This window comes from Ovis aries, chromosome 7, assembly GCF_016772045.2.
Source record: "Ovis aries strain OAR_USU_Benz2616 breed Rambouillet chromosome 7, ARS-UI_Ramb_v3.0, whole genome shotgun sequence".
NCBI classification, from domain to species: Eukaryota; Metazoa; Chordata; class Mammalia; order Artiodactyla; family Bovidae; genus Ovis; species Ovis aries.
The window spans coordinates 80,679,867-80,706,624 of record NC_056060.1 but is presented as its reverse complement, the minus strand read 5'-3'; the positions used below and the strand labels follow the sequence as shown (position 1 = coordinate 80,706,624).

At 36.7% G+C, this 26,758-nt stretch overlaps 1 protein-coding gene across 6 annotated transcripts in view; it reads right to left on the bottom strand.

Annotated features, from left to right (window-relative positions):
- Positions 1–26,758, bottom strand: part of PCNX1 (pecanex 1) — a 189,021-nt gene that overhangs the window by 112,704 nt on the left and 49,559 nt on the right. For 2 of the 6 annotated variants that reach the window (XM_015097153.3, XM_027971972.2), the window contains exons 6-8: positions 18,501–20,207; positions 7,532–7,664; positions 1,412–1,596 (exon numbers count right to left, since the gene is read on the bottom strand). In XM_015097153.3, the coding sequence (XP_014952639.3) occupies positions 1,412–1,596; positions 7,532–7,664; positions 18,501–20,207 (2,025 nt within the window). The remainder of the gene's footprint in view (positions 1–1,411; positions 1,597–7,531; positions 7,665–18,500; positions 20,208–26,758) is intronic. The other 4 variants (XM_027971971.2, XM_060418232.1, XM_027971973.2 and 1 more) reach the window with 2 other exon arrangements.

The following is a 26,758-nucleotide window of genomic DNA, read 5'->3' as shown; positions in this document are numbered from 1 at the left end:
TAGTTCAATTGATTCTTCATTTGACAAAAGTTAAAAAACCCAAAATTAACCAAATCTAAGCTTAGGTAATCTACTACCAAATGACCAATGGACAGTGGTGATAGTAACTGTAACTGTACAGGTACAAATCGATAAGTCCTCCAAACATTAACCCAAGAGAAACCTTAATAAAAAGATACCATTTACTCAATATATTTGCAACTAAGTCGAAGCAGGTAACTAAACTGAAGTCTACCTTACTCTCTCAAACAGACTCCCTGCCCTCTTCAAATTACAAACTCCAAAGCATAAGCACTCTAAAATTAAAATATCTTATTTCCTTCTCATTTTATTTAGAAATCACCATAGGTTCTAATGTTCTAACAGAGATTTTAAACAGATATCATTTTCAACTTTCTACAAAGTTTGCTAAAGTTGATGATTTTCATCAATATGCATATCTAATACTTACTAATTTTCTCTGTAACAGTTTTTACAAAACAGAAAAAGAGTTAATTAACAGCATATGACATTTTTTATACCTAATTTGGGCACCCTCTACCAATTATATCCTTCTAGTCAAAGCATCAGCTAGACTACCTTTGTTATAAATCAAAGACAGTTATAACTTGGAGAAACAAAATCAGAGTAAGCAAATAAAATACTTTGAAATGTATATTTCTGAATAACAAGATTTTCTTCAATTGCTACTAATCTGCATTTTGAGCACAAGAAAGCTGAACTGGAGAGAGAAATAGAAAACAAACTAGTAAAAAATACTGTTTCTTTAACACATTACTGAGGCTTAAAACTCTACCACCTGAGATTTAACTGTTTAAAAACTTATATTTTCTATTTATAGATGTATTAACAGGAAAAAAGAAAAAAACTTTATAAGGTTCTTTGATTTGAATATAGAGCCATGATGTTCTCAAGGTACTGCATTTAGAATTACATTAAGTCCTACTTCAGGTGACAGACAGTGAAGTAAAATACAGAATACCTAAAACAAAGATTATATAGTAATAGGCCATTAGAAAGTATTTTTGCCTTCTCTACAGCAGAGAATTTAGAGAAATGAAGGTTCAATCAAAAACAATTTTTAAAAACTCAGCATTTCACCACATGGTACAAATACCAAGAAACAGCAAAATTGCCCAAATCATTACAAGAGGACAGTAAAGTGCGAACATTTATTGACACTTTACTTATTAATAACAGACATGCTCAGAAGAAAATGAGTATGAATTGAGAGAAACAGAAAAGGTAAAAGCAAGTCAAATTTTCCTTATACACAGGGCAAATCCTGTAAAAAGTACTCTTATGCATAGTTCCATAATGAAGCTATCTCAGGAAAGAACTGTGATCATCGTTACCCATTATCGGCTATATTTGAGGTCTATGCCACCAAGATTACATAAGGCCTGCATACCAAGTTCATCGTGCAAGCTGCTGCCGCCTGCAGCAGACGCACTGTCATGTGACGCTTCTAAGTGGACACTCCCACTTCTCACCAGCAAGGAGGCACTAGCACTGAGCACTGCAGCCTGGGAAGGGGGGCGGGACTGGACTCTGACCTGGGCTGTGGACTGCTGGCCTTGCTGACCATCTTGAAGGCTAGGAAAAAACATGGATTGGGGAGACATTACAGGGAAGAAAAGAGAAAACAATAGCTAGAAGTCAATATAGAAAACTAATTTTTTTTTTTTAAAGTGTCAATGTAACCTAAAAAAGAGCCAACAAACTTTGTAAAATATGCAGATTATACTGCTGGCTTGAAATTTCTGGTTTTTCAAAATCTGATTCATGGTGATGAACACAGAAAAAAATTCAATGTATATGCTGAGCAACGAATCTGTTACATCTTTCCAACTCAACAAAGTTCTAGTATAAGCAAAAAGAAAGCAACAAAGAAGAGTCCCAAGTACATTAAATACATATAGGCTACAGCTGGTCCCTCATAAATAATACCTATTTTTAAGTTCAGTATGCACTTTTATTTATAACCCTGATACAATTATTCTAGAATTGTTCTTTCAAATATTCTAGCATCTGAAATTCACAATAAAACAAAATTTCTATGCACTTGAAAACCAAAGAATCTTTATCAAATGCAACCAACATAACAATTCTGAATCAAAAGAAAATCACAAACTAGTGAAGAAAACCAGAATTAAAAAAAAATATACTGATTCAACCACGTGAAATAAAAATGACTGCTGAGATGCTACAAGAAATATATTAAATATTTTTTCTATGAAAAGCCTACATATTTCTAAAACAAGGTCACAGGCTTTATATACAGGTGTTAGTTAACAGTAATTATGTTCCCTTAGTGAATTTTGATCTTATCTTTCCCAATTCATACTCAAGTTTCATTACAGAAATCCATCATTTTAGAAAACCTTAAAAATAATTTAGAAGCCAGTAATTATTCAAGGAATATTAGTCTTTTCAAAATTTATAAAAACTTTAAAATACTTAGTATTTCATGATTATAAAATTATTAAAATTATCTAAATTTTATAATTTTGATAATTTTAATTATCTAAAAAGTAGATAAAACTAAGAAACTATTATATTAACTCATTTTTAATTTTTACATATTTATTTTAAAACACTAAGAACTTAAATTTTCTTAGTATAACACTAAAATTTAAACTGACGAAACTGATGAGAACACTGAATATAACTATACATCACCCTCTACACGATGTTCAATGCAATTCTGCACTGTTATTAAAATTATTAGGCCTTTTAGGAGTTAAAAGAAGAATGCTACTAACAACAGCCTTATGCAGTATTACTTTCATGAATAACAACTTCTCTCTAATCCTCTAAATTAAAAGCAGTGCTTTCTCTGATGTCTACAAGACAACAAACTAATCTGCTATAGACTGGGAAGACAGCTAAACTTGAAGTACAGTTGAGCCTCAAACAACATGGGGGACAAGGCACCAAATCTCGGCAGAGTCGAAAATCCATGTATAGCTTATGGTGCCCCTCCTTATCTAAAGATTCAACCAACGACGGATCATGTCATTCTGTACTATTTATTATTGAAAATACCCACATGTAACTGAACCCATGCGTTTCAAGCCCATGTTGCTTAAGGGTCAACTGTAACCATGAAATAAAAAGGAAAAATACTGCATACATTGCTTAAAGCTGTGGTTGTGGCAGTAGAACATACTCTGGAACTATACTGTCTAAAACAGTAGCTATATGCGACTAAAGTAACTAAAATGTTCGCTCCTCAATCATATTTCAAGTGATCAAGAGACATGTAACATAGATAGTGGCTACCACAGCTACCAGGGCAGGCCAGAGCTAGCAGTCAGTGTTTACCATACTGGATGGTTCAGACTATAGACTATATCCACCCCACAGAAAGTTCTGTTAATCACCACTGCCTGAAACATTCATGTTTTCAGGCCTCTTTTAGAGCCAATAAAAACGATATACTCTAAGCAGAGCACAGGAATGTATACAGCATATTAAAAAGATCAAGTCTACAAAGACTTGCCAACACTCACTGGCACTAACTGTTTAAGTCATAACTTCACAGGTATTCACTTAATAATGTCTTCGGAGTAGAATCTTTGCACAATAGAAATAAATCAAGAGGTGACCTTAGGAACTGATATACTAAAATGTTTGTTTCTTACGTACATAAACAGTAAGTCTGTCCTTGGAAGCCATCTAAATTTATCCGTGAACTTTACCAAAATGACAAAATTTCATAAGGGAAAAAATTTTCAGCTCAAGTATGATGACCCTTCAGATTCAGAAGGTAAAGTATTAAAATTTATGTGTGTGTATAGATACACTCACATATATAAACATATATATATATGCTCAACAAATTTTTCCATCAATTTTTTCACATAAATCATAAATAAAGGTGCTCTATGGCAGTCAGATATATTCTAGAGTGAGTGTATTGAGAATACACTCATCTTCAACATATTCATATATATAAAAGGTTTTCAAAGTACTAGGCAATGTATGAAAATCAACTCCAGAACAAAGAAAATTAGCCAAAATCTATGCAGTTATAAATGTCAAGTTTCTGAACATCAAAAGTAAGACAAAAAATGTTTATGTCCCTTGAATTCCAAAAAGCCTATTATTTTTGCACAAATTGCCAGGAAAACTATTCCTGGAGGGTTGTATTTCATCTTAAACTAATAACTGATAAAAAATAATCTTTTCTATAATACTAATTATATATCAAAACTACCAGTTTCAGAAAAGACAGCAACTATTTCACAATGTGGCAAAAGATAGAAATTTAGGTTTCTAAACTATCGGCTATCAGTAGCATCACTGACATGTTATCCTAATAATTAATTAGCTTTCCTAATTTAAATGATTTAAAAAAATATAATTGGTCTTGGTCTTTCCTTCCTCTGAACACTTATTTAGTATGTAACACATTCTGCTGTATGCTGTTTTTTATCTTTGCATGTATCTTTCCAACTAAACAAACTCTGAGTATGATTACATTACTGCTACAGATCTCCAGATTTCCGAGAGTACTCAGTATTTGGTGGATTCATTCCTGAGTACCAAAAATGATATGAATTTCCAATTACAGACTCAGTTTTAACTATGACCTTATTTGATTACAGGTCTTTCACTCCATTTTAAAAATAAATCTAACTATAGAGTAAAGCTTTTTTCCCTTCCGCAAATGCACTGATGGTTTACTTTCATTCCAGTCTATTAACTAGAGCTCTAAAAGATACCACATCTAGGCTGATAAACACAGAATTAACTCTTAATATTATTATTACAGAATCTTTAAATATTCATCTGTTTTCACCTCTAGTAACTGGGAAGAAGTATTAAGGGCCTACAAGGTTAACTTAAGTAACAACAACAAAAAAACCTTTAAAAATAACTCTGAAATAGGATATTCTAACTAGCATTAAAAAATATATGCAAATTCTCTTTGTGAGGAAATGGATGATTCAATCCCAATCCTTGGATACATATTTTTTATGAAGTTGCTTTTTAGACTATCAATTTCTTACACTATTCATTAAAGTTTAAAATAAGTTAATACATTTTACTAGTATCTACAGAATAATTATAATTAAACTATCATCATACCTATTCCATTTCTGACAAGTTTTTCAAAACCATGCTATCTTATATTTAAAGATGACATTATTATATAACTTACACTGAGAGTATCACTATACTTTACCTGAATATTTTTGCAATTAAAAAAAATACAATTTTTATTAAATTGGCGTTTTTCCTAATTAATCACAGCTAAATTTTATCTTCTTTTATTCATGATGTAGTCAGCCTCTTTAAGATACACATAATCTTTGCACTGGAAATATCATGGAACCTTAGGTTCATGAGGTCGCATAGAGTTGGACACGACTGAGCCACTGAACTGAACTAACACAATTTACATGCTGACTGACTACTGGAAGACTACTTTCCAAAAATCCTAAAGTGAGCCCTTTAGAAATAAATAGCTCACACCATATCCTCATTTGAATGGTGATATGTTTAAAATGCTTAAAAAAAAAAAAGGATAAATCCTATGTGGTTGTCTGGAGTTAGCACAGTTCTTTAATATTCCACCAGGCAGAGAAAACAAAAATTGTCTACATTTGTTTAGTGAGTGAGATCCAAAGAATGAAAGGATTTATAAAGACTAAAAAGAGAAGGTTAAAAAAAAGGATTAAGAAATATCAACACGGAGTGAGAAGGTAAGCAAAGAATATGTTTATGGCAAGTATTATTCAAGGAGAAAAAAGATGAGGTTAGAAAACACAAAATAGAAAACGTAAAATGAAATGGTGAATTCTTTCTGCAGGTTGGGACTACACACCCTAAATCCATTAGCAAAAAAAGTTACTTCAGGGAGCAAAGGAAATAGAAGAGGAGGGCCCATTAAAAGCAAAGGCACTCAGAAAAGATGTCTAAACCCAACGCTTCTTTTAAACGGTTGCCTTCTCATTTTTATATTTTAAATACTGGTTTAATTAAGCCATACTGCATATTGTAAATGACGCATTACTGCAGAATTAATCAGGAACATGATCTATGAAAGATGAAGTTCCTGACTGTAATGTAAAACTCAGAAAAATAATCATCTTAAATATCAAGAGAAATATACAATAAAATAGTAATTTAAAAAAATAAGGATTTTGCTACTTTCAGGAACCAGATTTTAACAAGGGAAGAAATTTATCTCTTCAAACCTACCATGCATTCAACAGCAGTTATTTCATCAAATGTTCTTCCTTTTGAATTTCAAAATATAGGGAAATAACTTGGATAATGGAGCCTTTAGATGCAGAGATTAATAAAAAGCGTATGGTGTAATAACATCCCCAGAGATGGGAACAGCTACCCACGCCAGTATTCTTGCCTAGAGAATTCCAGGGACAGAGGTGCCTAGTGGGCTACAAGCTATGGGATCACAAAGAGTCGGACAGGACTGAGCAGCTTTCACTTTCACTATGATAACATACACATGGTTTAATGAATAAGCGAACACATATTTTCATCCATATTTGTATTCTTAAAATAAAGCACAAGTCTTTTGAATAGGTTTTATAAAAAATATCTCTAATTCAAGCCACAGACCCATTATATCTGACATAATTAAGGATAAACAAGCTTAAGAATTTCAATAAAAATTTACTCCCAAGATTATAAAGAAGCTTTCTTAGGAACAGTGGCAAAAATAAAAATGCTTTTTGTTCAGCATATGGAGGTTAAGAAATTCAACAAATGTGTACATACAGATACATATATATATGTATCACCAACTGACCATGAAAGTCACTTAGTCGTGTCCGACTCTGTGCAACCCCATGGATTGTAGCCCGCCAGGCTTCCGTCCATGGAATTCTCCAGACAAGAGTACTGGAGTGGGGTGCCATTTCCTTCTCCAGGCGATCTTCCTAACCCAGGGATCAAACCCAGGTCTCCTGCACTGGCAGACAGATTCTTTATTGTCTGAGCCACCAGAGAAGCCCCCAGTTGATCATACATTACCAAAACTTAAATATTCTAGTTCTGCATCATTTACTAAGTCCTCGTGATTAACTTTCAAGCAATGCAAAATAAAATATACCATCTTTTAATGGAATAAAATAATCAAACTGGTTTATCAAGCTGATATCCTCAATAAGCTCATCACTCAGTCCGTATTTGCTCATATTGAACACTGTCTAAGGTGTTGGGGAAAGATACTGAATTACTAATTTGGAATAGGAAAAAAATAAATAACTAACTTAAGGCCTCTATTTACATTTATATAACTGCCCTAAACATAACTTTTGTGATTTAAAATTGACTAAACCAATCTGATCATTTTGTTTATAATGCAACGTAAGACATGCATGGTGCAATAAGCTCACAGTCACATGCAGAGAAAGATATCTTAAAGATACAGAGAGACTGGAAGAAAAAGAAAAACAAAACTACTTAATAAATGCTTTCTTCAGACTGACAAAACAGGTTAGAGGTCTGTTACAATGCATGCTAAGCTTGGTGGAATTTTAAAATACCATACCTTAGGGGTGATCCGATGAGCAATGTAGGAGGGGTAGGGTTACTCCCTGCATTGTGCCGGCGCCGTACTGCCTGGCGCCTAAATGTGCTGCGTTCACGGCGAAATGACACCGTCTCCTCGCTGGCCTGGGCTGCTGCATCAAGACAGACTGAGGTCAAACAGAAGCCTAGGTCGGGGATGTAAATAGCAGCTGAGCCTGTCCTCCCCGGTATGACAGATCAACAGTGAACCTACGAAAGCTTTGGCTCAGTCAGTCAGGTCCCCTTTACTTTGAGGGTGAGAAGTTAGGGACTACACCTTTTGCTATAGATAACTGTTTTTGTAAAAATGCTTCTGATTATCTGGCCTCACCATCTTCTCTTCAACCTCAATTTTCTATTTAAGATCTCTGTTATTTTCAATCTTTTTCTAAACGTCTTATTTATAAAGTCCCATATTCCTCTACTGGCCCTTTAAGTCAGCCTTAAAAGTACCATATGTATTATATTGGTTAGTTCTGAATAATGGGAAAGGGGCATTAGTTTCTTCCTTTCACGAAGATAGTAAAAGCAGCAACGATAGTACTTGTGATGACTGGAGTCAGGCAGTGCATTTATCTGACACTACCCTGTGCCACAATTTTGGCAGCATTAAATGAAACGGTTGACTGCTAAGCTGCACAACTAGTTTTTTAAATGTTTGATTCAAGGTAGCACAAATATACGTTAAGCTGTAGTTTGCTGCCAAATTTTATGCAACTTCATGCCCCTACACTGGTTCCCTCAACACTAGGAAGGAAATGCAAACAAAACATCAGCAAAAAAAAATTAGAAACCCATAGTTTAATCGAAAAGCAAAACAGCAACAAACTAAAACCAAATATATAACAACGAGAAAATCAAAACTAAGGCTAAACAGAATTACATAAAATTTTACAGAACCATGACTGATTTGGGTTTCTAAAGCAAAATGATGTTTATCCATCTGACTCTTAAACAACTGTTGTCTATAGTGATCTAAATATTTTAAGAATCATTTTGATTTTGAGAAAGTGCATTTTGATGATAAATATGAATACAGACAACTTGGCCCGTAAAACATCTTTTTTAAAAAACAACAAATGAAAATTCCTTTTCATTTGAAAAGGATGACATGGATTACAAAATCAACAGTGTTGTATTTGGACTTCAGTTCTATGACAAGCCTTATTGACATTTTAAAGGCTTTTAATTCTCATCATTATTCTGCTCAGCAACAGCAATCTCCATCATTTTAAATGTTAATTGTAATAAAGTTTTCTTTTAAATGTTTACATTTTATCCCTTCCCCAATGAATGTTCTTTGTGTAATTAATTCATTACAATTAGGAATATATGGGTTACCCCCAGAAGGCATGGACTTCTCTATCTTCAGGCAATGTTTCTTTTATTAAAGGGATGACAAGCACAGAATTACTTCACCCACTTGGCAAACTTCTTCCAGTAAGAAGCATTAAGTCACAAATCACAGGTGAATAATTTACATTATTACTTTCTTTTTTAGCACACACACTCCAGTGACATTATAAGCCAGACAACTAAATCAGAATTAAACTTTGGGGCTTTGAATCCAAATCAAACTTGACTCCTGGAGCTAATACTTCTTTTCTTTCTCCGGTTTTATTGTGATACAATGAAAATTCCTTTAATGTGAAAAAAGCTGTTTCTTGTGATGCAGAAGCTCATGTACACAAAAATTATATATGACCTGCGAGAACAAATTAAATTTAAAGAAAATTAAAAGTTTGATTTACCAGATTCATGAACCACATTTCAAACGCTCCAGAGCTGCATATGGCCAGTGACCACCTTTACTGAACAGTACAGATAAAGACACTTCAATCACCACAGAAAGCGGTACTGGCAGTGCTGATCTAGAAAGTCAAGGATGCCTGTCTGCACAAAGCATACTGTGTGCTTTACCTACCCCTGAGGACGAAGACCTCAACAGAGGAAGCAGCAACCAGCACTCAACAACTTAACTACCACCACCAACCAGCACTGTCACTAAGAAACCAATGCCGGCAGGGCAGCCACTGGATGAAGGACAGAACCAAGGGAAACAAACAAGCTACGTGGAAGAAGAAATGAGAAGTTAATGAGTGACTTGTATATCTGTTAATGGTTCTTAGATGTCAGTAAGAACTTAGGTTACAAGATTTTAAGTCACTATTTTAAACCTCAATTCAAGACATTTTTTGAAATTATACTGAAGATTTCTATCATATTATTGCTCAATTTATACACATCAATTCACTTAAACTTCCATTCTCACTAAGAGTTTGTTTCAACCAAAATAACAGTTAAATTCATCCAGATAGAATTTATAGAGAATAATTTAATCCATAAAATGTACTAAAACTATTCAGAAGTATTTGAAAAAAGCAATACATGATCATGGAATAGTGAGAACAGCAAGAAGGCAAATAAGAAACAGTTTTCTTTACTATCTTCCTTCTACTGAGGACTTAATGAAGCTAATTTTAAATATAAGCTAGTTACTCCATAATACTGGGACAAAAAGACACAACTACAGTGTCCCTTTGTAGTCAATATATTCTTTGGCTTCTCCAGAAAACACTTTTTTTTCTATTAACATATTATTTATATTTTGTTATCTGCCAAAATAACTTTTAACACTGTTTTCTTACTAAAACAGCTTTAAAAACATACCAAGAAAAAATTTTAGATGTACACAGGACAACATATTAAAACGGAGTTACGACTGCTGCCTATTTTGCCCTCAGTCATCCTCTATAATATTCAGGGCATAAATGTCTAATGATAAAAGAATATTCAATGTTTATTAGAGTTGTCTAAAGCTTAAAATAACTTACTGTAAGTATATTCAATGACATAAGTATGGCTTTACTTGATGAAAATTCGCTTTCACAATCCAACTACAAAAAGCTCTTTCTGAATTCTTTAACTTTATAAACAGAAAGAAAACAACAAAAAAATCTTTTAACTAGGGGACTAGAGAAGGAGAAAGAAAACACTTTACTGCTTAAAACTCAGTATCCCTCATAAAGAATAAAATTAGTATAGTAAGAGTATGAAATGCAAAAAGTAAAAACCTAGCACTCTAGGTACAACTAAATTTTATGCATGTGTAGGTAAAAAAGAAAAAAAATCACAAACATTCAACTGATTCAAAGGCCATGAATGACAAGACAGATATAAAATACTTTCAAGGACATTAATTTAGACAAATGTGAATTCAACATGTTTTTTAAATATAAGAGTCTTGACTTTCTAATTATTTCTTTGTATTAAAAAGACTTCAAGAAACTGAATTACTATCTACGATGAAGAGAGAACTTCAGATAACTTAGTTCTATTTCTGGAGTAGCGATACAATCATTCAATTAATAAACATTTACTGAGCACCTAACGGCAATTCACACACAAGGCGCAGATATACTAAGACATCTTCAACAGTTGTGATCTGATCTATTCCGTGAACGTCCAGATATTCAAGCTGGTTTTAGAAAAGGAAGAGGAACCAGAGATCAAATTGCCAACATCCGCTGGATCACGGAAAAAGCAAGAGAGTTCCAGAAAAACATTTCTGCTTTATAGACTATGCCAGAGCCTTTGACTGTGTGGATCACAATAAACTGTGGACAATTCTGAAGAAGATGGGAATACCAGACTACCTGACCTGACTCTTGAGAAACCTATTTGCAGGTCAGGAAGCAACAGTTAGAACTGGACATGGAACAGAATGGTTCCAAAAATGAAAAGGAGTACGTCAAGGCTGTATATTGTCACCCTGCTTATTTAACTTATATGCAGAGTACATCATGAGAAATGCTGAGCTGGAAGAAAAACAAGCTGGAATCAAGATTGCCAGGAGAAATATCAATAACCTCAGATATGCAGATGACACCACTCTTATGGCAGAAAGTGAAGAAGAACTAAAGAGCCTCTTGATGAAAGTGAAAGAGGAGAGTGAAAAAGTTGGCTTTAAGCTCAACATTCAAAAAACGAAGATCATGGCATCCGATCCCATGACTTCATGGCAAATAGATGGGGAAACAGTGGAAACAGTGGCTGACTATCTTCTTGGGCTCCAAAATCACTGCAGATGGTGACTGCAGCCATGAAATTAAAAGACGCCTACTCCTTGGAAGGAAAGTTATGACCAACCTAGGCAGCGTATTAAAAAGCAGAGACGTTACTTTGCCAACAAAGGTCCATCTAGTCAAGGCTATGGTTTTTCCAGTGGTCATGTATGGATGTGAGAGCTGGACTATGAAGAAAGCTGAGCACTGAAGAATTGATGCTTTTGAACTGTGGTGTTGGAGAAGACTCTTGAGAGTCCCTTGGACTGAAAGGAGATTCAACCAGTCCATCCTAAAGGAGATCAGTCCTGGGTGTTCATTGGAGGGACTGATGCTGAATCTGAAACTCCAATACTTTGGCCACCTGATGTGAAGAGCTGACTCATCTGAAAAGACCCTAATGCTGGGAAAGATTGAGGGCAGGAGGAGAGGGGGATGACAGAGGATGAGACGGTTGGATGGCATCATCGACTCGATGGACATGGGTTTGGGTGGACTCCGGGAGTTGGTGATGGACAGGGAGGCCTGGTGTGCTGTGGTTCATGGGGTCGCAGAGAGTCAGACACGACTGAGCGACTGAACTGAACTGAAAGATCACAAAGAAAACAAAATACACACCTCCCACCTGAGTTACTTCCCATTTATCTCCATGAGTTAAGGAAAATCCTACACACTCTATATTGACTTCTTTTACGTACCATTTTTTTTTAATATGGGGGTATTAAAAGAATAGATCATCAGTTTGTTTTACTTTGTGAATGAGACGGAGAAAGCGTTAAAAAGCACTAATATGGGACTTCCTCAGCAGTCCAGCGGTTAACACTTTGCCTTCCAATGCAGGGGTTGTGGGTTCAATCCCTGGTTGCGGAGCTAGGATCCCACATGCATGCAGGCCAAGAAACAAAAACATTTTTAAGTGGAAGCAATTAAAAACAAAACAAAACTGGAAGCAACGCTGTAATAAATCCAATGAAGACTTTTAAAAAAAAGGCACTCATATTATTTCAGGAGGACTGGGATGGCACAAAAGAGCACGATTTGGTGAGGTAGGCGGTGAAGGCTTTGTATCTCAACAATTGGAAAGTTATTAGCAGAGATACATATAGGAAAAAATGCCGCTTAAAAATGATGTGAATCATTCAGCTGATTAGCTGAAGGGTTCATATGTACTTTGTTACTTTCTAGTTGTTACAGACTGCTAAAACTGGTCTCTCATAATAGCTCAATCACTATTAAATGAATAAAAAACTAGAAGAAACTGTTCAAGAAAGGTGTTGTTTTCAGTGGGGAGTGTCTATTAAAGAAAAAAGATGAAAATACGAAACATATACACATTTCAGAAAATTAATGCAAGTATTCTGAAATACATTGAAATATTCTTCAAGGTAAAAAATTATTTTACTTAATAATTAAGTTACTATATGAAGAAATGCACAAAGAATTCTTTTAAAGGAAATATTTTAGTCTAGGCATGAAATCCATTCTTTCCTTTTCTTATTTCCATGTCAGTCAAGAATGATGCTAATAGCAGCATGCCAAGATTTTAATATTGAAACAAATGCTTATAAGCATCATTTTCTGGGAGGCCAAAGAACAAGAATCTACTGCCCAATTTCTAAGCATTCATTCTGAATTTAAATAATTTCTATCTGTGAAAACATTTTAAAGGACTACATTATTTTTTGACCCATAAACCAGCAACAATAGCAAACAACAACAAAATTATTAGCTGTATCGAGAATTTGCATATCCTTATCGATACTTTCTATAATCCCAGGCAGTCAATCAAACACAGTTTGGTAGACGAAATTAAATGATACTCTGGAGTCATTATCACACAGAACAATTCCTAAAAGACAGAGTTTAAGGATTACTTACTTTCATAGGTGGTTCCTACTCTTTTTAAATCCTTTGTGAATGGTCTGACAGACCCTCTCTCCTGGAAAACTGCACTCAGAAACATTTTTTAATATATCTTCAGGAGATTCACCTAATAAGGTGTCATTAGTGAAGAATATATATTTGAAGTGACATATTTAAAATGGAAAACGTCCTTACAAATGATTAAAAGGCATCAGTGTCTTAGTTTTCATAATGAATATAGAAAGAAGTTTTATACATGGTAGCTTGTTAAAAGTCTGATCATTAACTGTGAGCCAACCTGAACACTTACTACTACTGGTTTACAACTGAGAAATCGAGACACAGGTTTAATGGCTTGCTGGACTATCCAGGAAGTAATTAGAGATGGCATTAAAATGTAACTGTTTGATTCCTTAAACAGAACATTACTGGTATTAGAAAGAATGGGCTGATCTGGTGAATCTGATATATAATCCTTATTTGCTTCATCAATAAAATGCCTCTTAACTCTTAAGATAATTTTTCCAAGTAACTGAAGGATCCAAACCTGTTTATTACATCTAATGAACACTCTTTGATGTGGTTTTATATGCCTAAGCTTTCTTCTCAGTATAAATAAAATATAAACTTTCCTTAATCACATACACATTTATTAGTGAGTTATACTGCAATACAGCATTAAGTTATGATATTATGATGTCCTTGAACAAACAGTTCGCCCCTGCAGTTAATGACCACCTCCCATGTGTTTCTGGCATTGGTTCGTATGGTTATTCCGGCTTCTGTAGAGTCAGCAGGGCATTTCTTCTGCTGCCATCAGTTTTAGCCTCAACAGGAACCCCTCCCTTTCATTTATTTTCTTCTTCTAACCTCCCATGTGAACTGGGATATGAGAAGATTAAATCTATTAGAATTTAGAGTCCCTCTATTCAGTAAAATACAAAAGCGTTAATTCACATACTCTTTGGTTCAGTGGTCTTTGTCTTCTTTCAATGATACTTAGGATCAAATTTACATGTATGGTACACACTCTCACAAGCCGTCATCAAGAAAATTTGGCTTTTCTTTATATAGTGACAATCCCTTGACAGAAGGACTATCATTGATTCCCAACACAAAAATATTATAACAGGATCCTATTTCATGCTTACAGAACCCAACTATTACATTTAAAATAATGTTCTCAAACAGAAAAACAGAGGTTAAGAAATCGAGAAAAAAAAAAAACAAATAATGGAATGAACATAAATCTTTCTATTCTGATTGTTCTTCACAGTCTGTTGAATCAGGTGGTGAATAAGATTAAGTGACCCAAAAGAAAACAGGATACTTTTCAATCATATATAATTTGTCTGTACTTTTTTATTTTTAAAATACCAGTCATAAGTTATTAAAGATATGCTTTATTATTATAAAAGAAAAATTAAATGCAAAAACAAGAGATCAACAACAGAAAATAGCTTGAACATAAAACTTTTTTCCTACCTAAGCAATCACAGAACATTATTGATGAAATCCAACTTTAATCAAAGTATTAGATTAATAGTGAGAAGTCCTATGAAAACAATCACTTGTTATATGAATGAGTATCAAAAGATAGGCTACACATGTATTGCTGCCAAGGTGAGATTAAAGTCTGTAATATTATATCAGATTAATGTTTTGCTTTTTGGTATTATGTAAGAAATTAAGAATTCCGATTTTTTACTTTTACTATTATTGAGTTTCAAAATGGCACAATGAGAGTATCTCTAACGTATTTCTACATTTAATCATTTTCTTTAGGACAGGATACACATGAGTAGCAGAACAGACTGGTCAGCGAAACAGAAGTGAAGTGAAAGTCGCTCAGTTGTGTCCACTCTTTGCAACCCCATGGACTATACAGTCCATGGAATTCTCCAGGTCAGAATACTTGAGCAGATAGCCTTTCCCTTCTCCAGGGGATCTTCCCAACCCAGGGATTAAATCCAGGTCTCCTGCATTGCAGGTGGATTCTTTACCCACTGAGCCACCAGGGAAGCCCAAGAATACTGGAGTGGGTAGCCTATCCCTTCTCCAGGGAATCTTCCCGACCCAGGAATCAAACTGGGGCCTCCTGCATTGCAGGCAGATTCTTTACCAACTGAACTGTCAGGGAAACCCAGTGAAATAGGAACATCAGTGCTATTAATAAGCTTTTACTATGTACCAGGCACTGTTGTAAGCATTTTAAATCTATTAAAGCCTTCAGTCCTCATAAAACCTCTGCTGCTGCTGCTAAGTCACTTCAGTTGTGTCTGACTCTGTGCGACCCCATAGACAGCAGCCCACCAGGCTTCCCCGTCCCTGGGATTCTCCAGGCAAGAACACTGGAGTGGGCTGCCATTTCCTTCTCCAATGCCTGAAAGTGAAAAGTGAAAGTGAAGTCGCTCAGTTGTGTCCGATCCTCAGTGACCCCATGGACTGCAGCCTTCCAGGCTCCTCCGTCCATGGGATTTTCCAGGCAAGAGTACTGGAGTGGGGTGCCATTGCCTTCTCTGCATAAAACCTCTATAGGATAGATATCACTATCACCTCCATTTTAAGATGAGGAAGTCAAGGCTTAAAAAGGTAAGCAGCTTTCCCAGAATCATGACAATAGTGAGCCCATATACTGACAAGGATGTATGACGCCATGTCACTATATTAGGCAACCCCCATTTTAGTTTTAGTACTTCAAAGTATATTTCCTTAGTTTCATCCTTCCACAGGACCAACACCATCCAGTTTAAAGATAAGACAAAAAGAAACCACTGGAATGCTCAGCAACACATCCAAATTCATTAGGATAAAATCTAATGGTTAGTATGGCTATACATTATAGTTAATATATAGTTAATGTATAATGAATACATTATAGTTAATGTATAGTTAATGTATAATGTATACATTATAGTTAATGTATAGCCATACACATGGTCAACCTGTATCCTCTGTTGTATTGACACATTTCAGGAGTACAGAAAGTAGAACAGATGGTGAAGAAAAATGTCTCCTAATCATCAAAAATAAAAAAACCCAAAAAACTAACAATAAATGTAACCTAACACATTTTACAAAGTATTTGAGATTCTACATAACTTTTAAATAATGAAAACCAAAATACATTGCCTCCCACTCCCTCCAATCTTCCAAGAAACCAAGACACTAACAAAATGAGATGAAAACAAACTAAATATAAATCTAATATATTTAAGCAGTTTAGTTTTGTCCTTATTTTTATTCTAAACACAATGAAGCTCAGATAAAAACAGTTCTGACAATGTCTTCCTTTAGCAAAAGAATGTTTTTAACAGCCCACAGATGATAAAATTTTTTCCACTGAAGTGAAATAAATGGAAATCTTTAGTTCCTTATTTTTTTTTAATAGTGGATAGTTTGCTTTTTTTAAAAAAAATAAGAACACAAAAGCTGAAATCTGAAAAATGAGGGCTCATATTAATCAAAGATCAAATAAGACCTCATGTAACTTTTCCTAAAAAAACAAAACACCCTACATTCCCTATGAAAAGGAAATGGCATTTTTAATACAAAAGCGTAAGATGTACTATCTTTTTACTTACATTTCAACAACATTTAGAATGGCAATAGTGTTCTATCATTGCATGCTCATTCTTAGAATTTATTTTAATCACCCTTTTAATAAAAATTAAGCTATAATTTAAAACCCAATGGTTTCCTGCATATCGCAAAGACATGATTTGTGTGAGAAATCACTAAAAGCATTTCAGACCTGTTACAAAAAACAGATTGACAGCCACATCAAAGACTCGAGAAGTTAATTACTATATTGTTACCAAATGATTATAATCACTTCAGATATAATTAGTTCTCAATATTTAAGTCAGACTAGTTTCTTCCTTAGGCACTAAAGATCACTTTTTACATTTCTATTAAAAATTAATCTTTGTTATAAACTATACCAAAAGAAGCAAGAGAATGTTTACCACATTATGGACTTAAAAAATTGTGGGTAAAATTAGAATTGAGAAAAAGCATGTTCTTTGTTTCAGTATGTTTGTGCAAACAAAAACTCAGCTTAACTTTTCATAAAAGACTAAATGTTACTGAACCAATAGACTGTAAACTATAAAGCCAAAGACATAAGCTTTATTAAAGGATATGAGGCAGATGATAAAAAAGTCATGCGCTATCAAGAGAAGACTTCATTCTTCTGATTTGATTCAAGAACGAGACTCCATAATAACCAAAACAGAATAAGCAAACTATTCTGGGCAGGAGGAAATACCAAGAAACAACTCTGAAATAAACAAAATGGCCAACACACACTGGCAATACAAAATCACCTACTGAATTTTGCACAATTCCGCATAAACCAGAAATCAGTAAGCTCATACTTTAACCAAAGCACTATTACTGTTATCACACGGAGCATCATATATCCACTAATGGATAATAAACTGCAAACGCAGATTAATAAACTTTAATGTGAAGTTACAGAAAAACGGTTTAATGACTAAAACTCGAGTAAGCAAGAAAATACCTAAGACAGAAACAAAGACAAAAGCCATATGTTTTCAAAGTACACAGAGCTAAAGTAATATTTGGAAAAATCTTATGTAACAGGTTGAGAGATCTCATTCTCAAAGTTCAGTGGAACACAGTGTATAAGAGATAACTAAAAATGGTTTGGTACCCTAATAAAATTCTACATTTTGTTGTTACTGTGGTTGTACAGAGGAGCAAGGGGACCAGTTTTTTTTGTTATTCCTGGTAAAACATTAACAGGTGGCAAATGGCTTAGAAAAGGTGAATGTCATGGAAACAAACTGATATATAATAGAACAAAAAACATTTTCTCGGTGTTCAGATCAAAACCTTTTTTAAGATAACCATCTTCTTCTTCATGGAAAGAAAGTTTATTTAACAACATAGTGGATATGGGGCTGTTAACACAAAATATACTTGAAGTAGCATCCAATCAACAGCATCGAAAATTGCAGAGATTCTTGGGTAAATCTCCTCCTGCAATTTACTTACCTCCACTGACCGCGTCTTGCTCTTCGCCTTCAGGAAAAGCAACCTGGCTTGGCAAGCTATTCCTAGACCGAGTGACTGTCTCTAACTGGGAAGCCCGTCCCAATAAAGATAGCTCATCTAGCACCTCTCCCTCTTTGGCCTCCAGATCGGATTTTGAAGTCGTTAAGGGTTTTCCGCTTTCAGGCGCCATTAGCCTACTGGAGTCATTCAGACACGCTACTGTGCTGCTGTCCAGGCTCAACACTCGGGCCCGAGTCTTGGCACTATTTGTGCTGGAAGTCCGCCGTGTTGTCCGCTTTTTGCCAGTTCCTTCAGGGCCCAGGTGGGCTTTGTGTGTATGCTCAGAGTCGGTGCCCCTCTCCTTAGGGGCGTGTTTGCTCTTGAGGGCACTGTATCTGCCCTCAGGAGACTGACAAGAATGAGAAGTGGTGCTAGAAGAGCTATCGCTGCCGAGCTGGTGAGCAGACTGGACGCTGGACGCTCTGCTCAGGTCACTTTGGTCACTGGAGTCCTCGTCGTGACAGAATATAGCACTACGAGGCTTGGTACCAGAGACACCTCGAAAGGACACGTAGTCCCTATGCCGACTTGAATCGAAACTGCTGGCCCGCTTTTTCCCTGTCCGTCTCCTGCCTGACTTATGGGCAGAGGCTGTCCGGTGGATTAGGCTGGAGGATTTAGGTCGCACATCCCCCTCCTTGTGCTTTCCACCAACATCTTTACTAACTTTCAAGTCCACTGACACAGCTGGCTTCTCACCCTCCTCCTCTTGGTTTTCAGCAGTCTTCCCAGGTGGTGTGTCCCCCTGGGAAGTGAATTCATTTGCGTGGGGGTTTTTATTGGCTTCTTCAGACGCAGAGGTGCTGAGGCCTTTCTGGCTGTGCGCACCCCCAGAGCCGTTAGGCTCCTTGGCCCCCTGAGCCCCTCTGTCCGTGCTCTCGTCCACGGCAGTCTTTGCTCCGCTAGTCCTTTCGTCACCGGCGCAGCTGTTCTTGTCCTCTGCCTCGGCACAGCCCTCTTTCTTCTGACTGCTCTTCTTTGCCACCTGGGGAGACTCCTCGTGTTCCGACAAGATGCTCTCGATGTGAGTGGAGCTGGTCTGCTCACTTTTGTAGCTGCTGACGGTGCTGTGGGTGTCCCGGTCCGTCCCACTGCAGTAGCTCTCCGTGGAGCCACTACTGCGCGTGCTCAGGCTTCGCAAGCTGTCCATGCTTTTGTCTGCGTTCAAGGGTTTGCTCTTCCCACTTCTGGTAGGTGGCTGAGAATTACTGTTTTTCAGCTCGCCAACCAGCTGAAATTCCCCAGGTAAACACGAATTTTCCACCAAGGATTCTTTGGATCCAGAATGAGGCTTGGAGGATTCTAACTCACTAACAGGATCCAACCCACGCCTTTGCTGATACAGAGGGAAGTCATTCAGTGAGGTGTCTGGGAAAGCCACAGCAGAGCTAGAAGTCCGTGGTACACCCCGCGGCCGGTGATCTTTCCTGTAAGAGTGCGAATGTAAAGGGACAAGAGAAGCTACTTCTGTGTCACAGGCATTAGATAGAGACTGCTCGACGTGGTGGTGGTGGCTGTGACTTGGCAGGCTCACTTTGTCACTGAAGTCCCTTGGTAAGTCCTGTCCACATGAGGATAAGGACGGCTGAATGGAGATGAAGGAATCATTGGAGACCAGGCGGAAGAGCTTCCGGTCAGCTGCCAAATCTGTTTTAAACATATATTTGGAAATGTTAACACAAATCTATAATCTGTTTTTCTACTGTCTAACAATGGAAAGAATTCACAGCGTACCATAAATTAAGCATAAACTATTTCCCAAGTAGCTCACTGAATAACAGTTGGCCAGTCGTTCCAAAGGGCTTCTTTCTATTTCCCAGCTAAAGAAAGAAAGCAATCTACTAATGGAATGAACTGAACTTCCAAATCTTCAAAGAACCTCAGAAAAAGTTCTATGGACTATCAACAATAAAATAAGAAGCAACAAAGGATTACATTTAAAACAGACCTGTATTTCTGTGTAAGTTCTGTCCCTAACTTAGTAACTGGGTAAAGGTGGGTTACCTTTTCAAGCCTCTGCTTCCTCATCTGTAAACTGTGATATCAATCTCACCATGGGATAACTGAGTTAATAACATACTTCCCTAACACAATGCCTGGCACAATTAATGGTAGCTATCATTATTTTACCTAGCTAAATTTAAAATGTTTTTGAAAAACTAATATAATTGATTTTTCAAATCCACAAAAACAGAGTAATCAGAAACAAACAAAAAGAATCAAAAGGTTGACCAAGGCCCAGACAAGATATGGTATAATGATAGAAGATGTCTTCCTGTTCACAATGGCTGAAAGTATTAAAATAATAATTACAGGACAAAACACTACATTTTATGTTTTACCACTGATGCAGCAATTAAAAATGCTTCATGAAAAAAAATACATATCCCCCCCTCTATCTGTAAGATTATTCCTTAACCCTTCATTTAGGGCAGGGATTAGTGACCTGAGTTATCATATATACTATACACACATAAAGATAGATTAAAAATATAAATAAACCCATCTACCCACCTACCTACATTGTTATTTATCTTGAAACATAGCTTGACAACCAAACTGTACAATAGCTGATTTTTTAATATACCTTTTAACAGACAAGGATTGCTGAGTTTGCTGTTAGTTCAATAAAAAGAAATATTATTGTCTTATTTGTCATAACTGAAGAGGAAAAATAGAGTGACAGAGTCTATAATAAGTCAGACTCTTCCCAATAGTCACTTTAAATAATAAAAGCATAATTTTCCCCCTAAGATTACTATAAAATAAGAATGACTTCTAGAAATATTTACGGACTTCAAAAAAAGCTTAATGTAAGTTAGATGTAAACAACTAAAAATCTAAACTAGAGATACTCTCTAGAAGATACCATAAAAACTGTGATTTTATAAATGACCTATCTTGTGTCTTAAAGTCTTCAAGATAAGTGAAACCAATATTCTTTTCATCTGTTCAAAACTGTGCCGCTATAGCTGGGTTCTTACATTCTCTAAAAAACCCAAATTTAAAAACCATCCCTGCATTTACTTTTCTATAGTATTAATTTATAATGTTATTTTTAAAAACTCTGAATATATATCCCTATTAAGCAATTATGGGGTGATGTAATATTCACATTTCAAGGATATTTTATAAAACAAAAACTTAACTGAGCAAGTAGTTGAAAATCACTAATTCTAATATACAATAGACTTTAAAAAAATACCAACTCCCAAAACATTAATGAAGCAGAAATTTAAGTTTTTCATTTTAAAAGACATAGCCAAATTTAATTTAATGCATTTGGTTTCTTCAGTGTTGCTAAATAAACATATCATAGTAAGTTTGACTCTGTCAGTAAGAATTTTAGGTGGTTTTAGGAAATTTTAAGTAAACATGCTTTCTTAAGACATTTTTTTCTTCCTGGTAGCAATACTGTCAAAGACAGGATCAAATCAACCCAGAGAGATACTATTTTTCACCCAATTAAGGTTTTTTCCAGTGATTGCTACTAGTAGTATTCAGATGAAGAAAGGCATCTAACACACTATTCATGGTGTGCAAACTGGTGCAACCAACCTTCTACAAAGAAATCTGGCAAGGTAACCAAAAACCTTCAAAAAGCATACCTACCCTTTGATCAATAATCTACTTCTAGAAATTCCTGCTAAAAGATAAAATCAGATATTTGTACAAGGTTCTGGAAAAGATTATTCATGTAAAGGACACCAGGGATACAAGGTGACAGGTAACAGAGGAGGTGAGGATAAAGGAAGAGAGGTGGATTTTTCAGGAATGTAAAAGAAATAAAGCAGTTTGTTTTTTATAATTGCTGAGGATGATCTAGAAGAGAGAAGGAAGTTATGATTTTTGTTTATAAAAGTAAAATGTTAATTCTAGAAAACCCAGTTAAGTATGAGGAAGAAAATGATTTACATTTCTGCCACTGAGATAACTGTTAATATTTTTTGGTGTGTCACTTTTTTCCTTTTTATTGTGGTATAATTTACATGTCATAAAACTCACCCTTTTAAGAATAAAATTCAGTGGTTTTTAGTATATTCACAGATTTGGGCACTCATGACCACTGGCTAATTCTAGAACCTTTGCATCATCCCAAAAAGAAACGTATACCCATTATACTCATTTCCTTCTTCAGCCTCTGGCAACCACTCCTGTCCCTATGTAAATGGAACTATATAATGTTCCAATGTGACTTTTTGTATCTGACTTCTTTCACTTTGCATGCTATATTATGTATCAGGACTTTATTCTCTTTTATGGCTAAATACGGTATATTTTAACATTCCTGCGAACATGCACACATACCCTTAGTGTTCTCTTACACGCTTACAGATTGGAACCCTATTTTTTAAAATAATTTTATTTACAAATAGCTTTTGGGCTCTGCTGGATCTTTGCTGCCGGGCGGGCCTTTCTCCAGTTGTGGCGAGTGGGGCCATTCCCCAGTTGCAATGTGTGGGCTTCTCATGCGGTGGCTTCTCTTGTTGCAGAGACGGGCTCCAGGGCTCATGGGCCTCAGCCGCTGCCGTATGTGGGCTTAGTAGTTGTAGCTCCCAGGTTCCAGAGCACAGGCTCACCAGTTGTGGCGCATGAGCTTAGCCACTCCGAGGCATGCAGGATCCTCCTGAATCAGGGACTGGACCCGTGTCTCCCGCATTGGCAGGCAGACTCTTCACCACTGAGCCACTAGGGCAACCCAGTCATGGTTTTTATACAGCGCCATCTTTTTCACTTTAGATATTTTCTCATATTATTGTGTACTCTTTATATACATTTTAGTACCTGCATAGTGTTATTATTAAGACAATATAATTTACTCAACCTTTTTATGGCATGTTTTTATAGGTCTTTGTTTTAAGGAGTTTTATAACAACCTCCGATGAAATTCACCAAAAAGTAGTCTATAGTCACTGTTTCCAATTATTCTCCTCTGACATGTATTCTACTCCCACCCCATTAAGAAGCTATCAAGCTCACCAACATCCTCTGTGCTGTGAAGTTCAACGGTCAAGTCTCAGTCTCATGTAACTTGGCCTACCAGCAACCTCTGACAAAGCTGACCACTCTCCCTGAGATGTGGGGATACGCCCCTCTACCTCACCAGTTGCTCCAATTCAGTCTCCTGGATTTATTAGACTGCAGTGGCTCAGAGCTCGACTGCTGGAACCCATTCATTTTTCTACCTATACTCTTTCTCTCTCATACATCTCATCCAATATTCTGGCCCCGTAATAACTACAATTCAGAAATACCTTGTAATTAGTTTCTCTGTCTTCTACCCAGCCTCGGTACTCACACAGGGATGGATTAGAGTTCTGATCTTGGGTAGGGAAGACATGAATGAAGCTGAGGAGGGAAAATGCAGATAATCCCTTCTTAGAAAACATACCTGACGCATGCCCACAATCTCAGTTTTCTCCCAATCATCCTGAATCAGGTTGACAGAATGAGTGCCAACTAGTCAACTAACTGCTAACCAAATAACTAAAGGTCACTGTCCTGTAAATCCAAAGCAGCCAGAGAGCCAGCAGAGTCTCAGCTATTAAGCCAGAATGAACAACAGCCACTAGGTGGTGCCAAACCGCAGCCCAGACCTACAGGGATCTGGATCAGGGAACCAGGCTGCCTGAACTCCAGGACCAGCTAACGATACAGGCATTCCCTGCTAGTTCATGAACTTCATATTAACCCAACCCCACGTCTGACATAACTGAATCTTTTTTTTTTTTAGTTTATATACTGAAAACTCCTAAACTTAAAACCTCAACCCAGATTTCTTATCTAAAATCCAAGCCTATCTAATTATCTACTAACTACTGTTGTTTAGAGGTCCTACAGCAACTCATACCTGATATGCCCTAAATGAACCCCTTCTCATGCCCTTCACCATGCTCTCCCCACTTCTAAATCTGCTCCTTCTCAGTTTTCTCCTTTTCAGTTAATGGAGAATCCATCCTCCCCATGATTTAACCCCCAAATCTTAGAGTCATCTATGACTACTACTTCTTTCACATGCTATTTCCAAATTCATCATATCCTTTCATTAACATCCGCCACAGTCAGACTGGGCTTCCCTGGTGGCTCAGCTGGTAAAGAATCCAACTGCAATGTAGGAGACCTGGGTTCAATCCCTGGGTTGGGAAGATCCCCTGGAGGAGGGCATGACAACCTACTCCAGGATTCTTGCCTGAAGAATCCCCATGGACAGAGCTGCCTGGGGGCTACAGTCCATGGGGTCGCAAAAAGTTGGACACTACTGAGCAACTAAGCACACACAGTCAGACCACTTCTCACTACCCTGATCTGTGCTCTGATTATTGCAATAATCTGCCAACTGCATCAGCCTCTGCCCCTTTTAATACATACTCAAACAATACAGGAGCCAAAATGACTGTTACAATGTAATAGAGATGATGATACTTCTCTGCTCAAAACTCTATACAGCTGTTCGTCTCACTGGAAATTGAAAGCAAAATCTCTAAAATGGCTTACAAGGGACTTCCCTGGTGGTCCAGTGCCTCTGCGCTCCCAAAGCAGAGGGCCTGGGTTCAATGCCTCGTCAGGGAACTAGATCCCACATGCTGCACCTATGAGTGTGCATGCCACAACTAAAGATCCTGCATGCCACAACAAGGGCCCAGGACAGTCAGATACGTAAACATTTTTTTAAAAATAAATAAAATAAATCGGCCTACAAGCCTGTAACCTGGCCCCTCACTGGCTCTGCAGCAGCCACACTGTTCTGACAGGCATGCTCCTGCACTGGGGCTTCTGCCCGTGCTGTTAGCTCTGCACGGAGGCAGTCTCCCTCCTCCCAGAGAGCCTGCGCAGCTCACTCCTTCTCCTGCAGGTCTCTGCTCTCAGCAAGACTCCCCCTCGACCATCCTGTAATATTTAAACTCACAATGCCCACAGCGCCCACCCCACCATTCCACATCACTGCATACACGTTTGGTCCACAGTAGCATGTTTCCATACTAAAGGCATGAAAGCCACAATGGTGGAAAATTCTGTCTGTTCATCAACTGATTTCTAGTACTTAGAATGGTATCAGGCACACATAAGTACTCAATAATAACTGCTAAATACATGGGAAAAATGTTATATGATAAACGCAAATTATAAAACTGTACGAAAGTAGTATAGCATAGTGATTAAAAGCAGAATTTAGAACTAGATTTGAACTACACAACTGCTTCTTTGCAGATGGGTGATTTGGGGCAAGTTTCTTATAACTCCGCTCCTCTGTAAAGTGAGAATAACACTGTGAAATTCAAATGTCTGTCGTGAAGATTAACTGGGTGAACACACAGCAAGTGCTTAAGAGATGACCTAAACCAGGGTTTGATTAACGAAGGCCTATAGAGCCAAAGTGGCTTTCTGCCTGCTTTTGTAAATAAAGTTTTAGTATAACACAGTCATTTCCACTCATTGATAGGTTGTTTACAGCCTCTTTCACTCTACAACAACAAAGTTGAATAGCTGCAACAGAGGCCATGTGGCTGACAAAGCTTTAAAGGAGAAGTATGCTGACTCTTCACAGGACAACAGTATGCACTCAGTGACTGAATATGTCATCACTGTCTGCGTCAATATGTACCTGCCAGGGTAGATCTATGTGAGTATAATTCCCAACCTGCCAGACTACTACATTCTTGCTCACACAAGGTACTTCCCAGATGAAAATGAACAGACCTATGACCCGTTAAGTGCAGGGGCACTAGCCCCTCTATGATCACTACCCAGTTTCTGAGACACTGCTGATTATGTATTCTACAAAAGAACACTGTGCTTCTCAGAGATGAATTCACCTTTCCCTTTCATAAGAAAATAGCTTTCAGACCACACAGTACATTCAACTGCATATTTTAAGGGGAGGAGACAGGCTGTGAGGGGTGGTCCACCAAAGCAAATGAATAATGATGAGGTACTGCAATTCTCCAAAAGCAATTACAGTGATAAACCTAAAATTCTAACAAAATATCCTTCTAAGAATCAAACCTGGGTAAAACACTAAATTAGTGGGAAAATGTCTCCATTCAATGATCGATTTGTAACCCTATAAATAAGTTTCATAATGAAGTATAATAGGAAATTTATCAGTTTGCCTGCTTACCAAACATCACCCATAAGCTAACAACAAAAAAAACAGGCTGGAAATAGGGAGACAGGTTTCTAATCCAATTCTGGCTCAC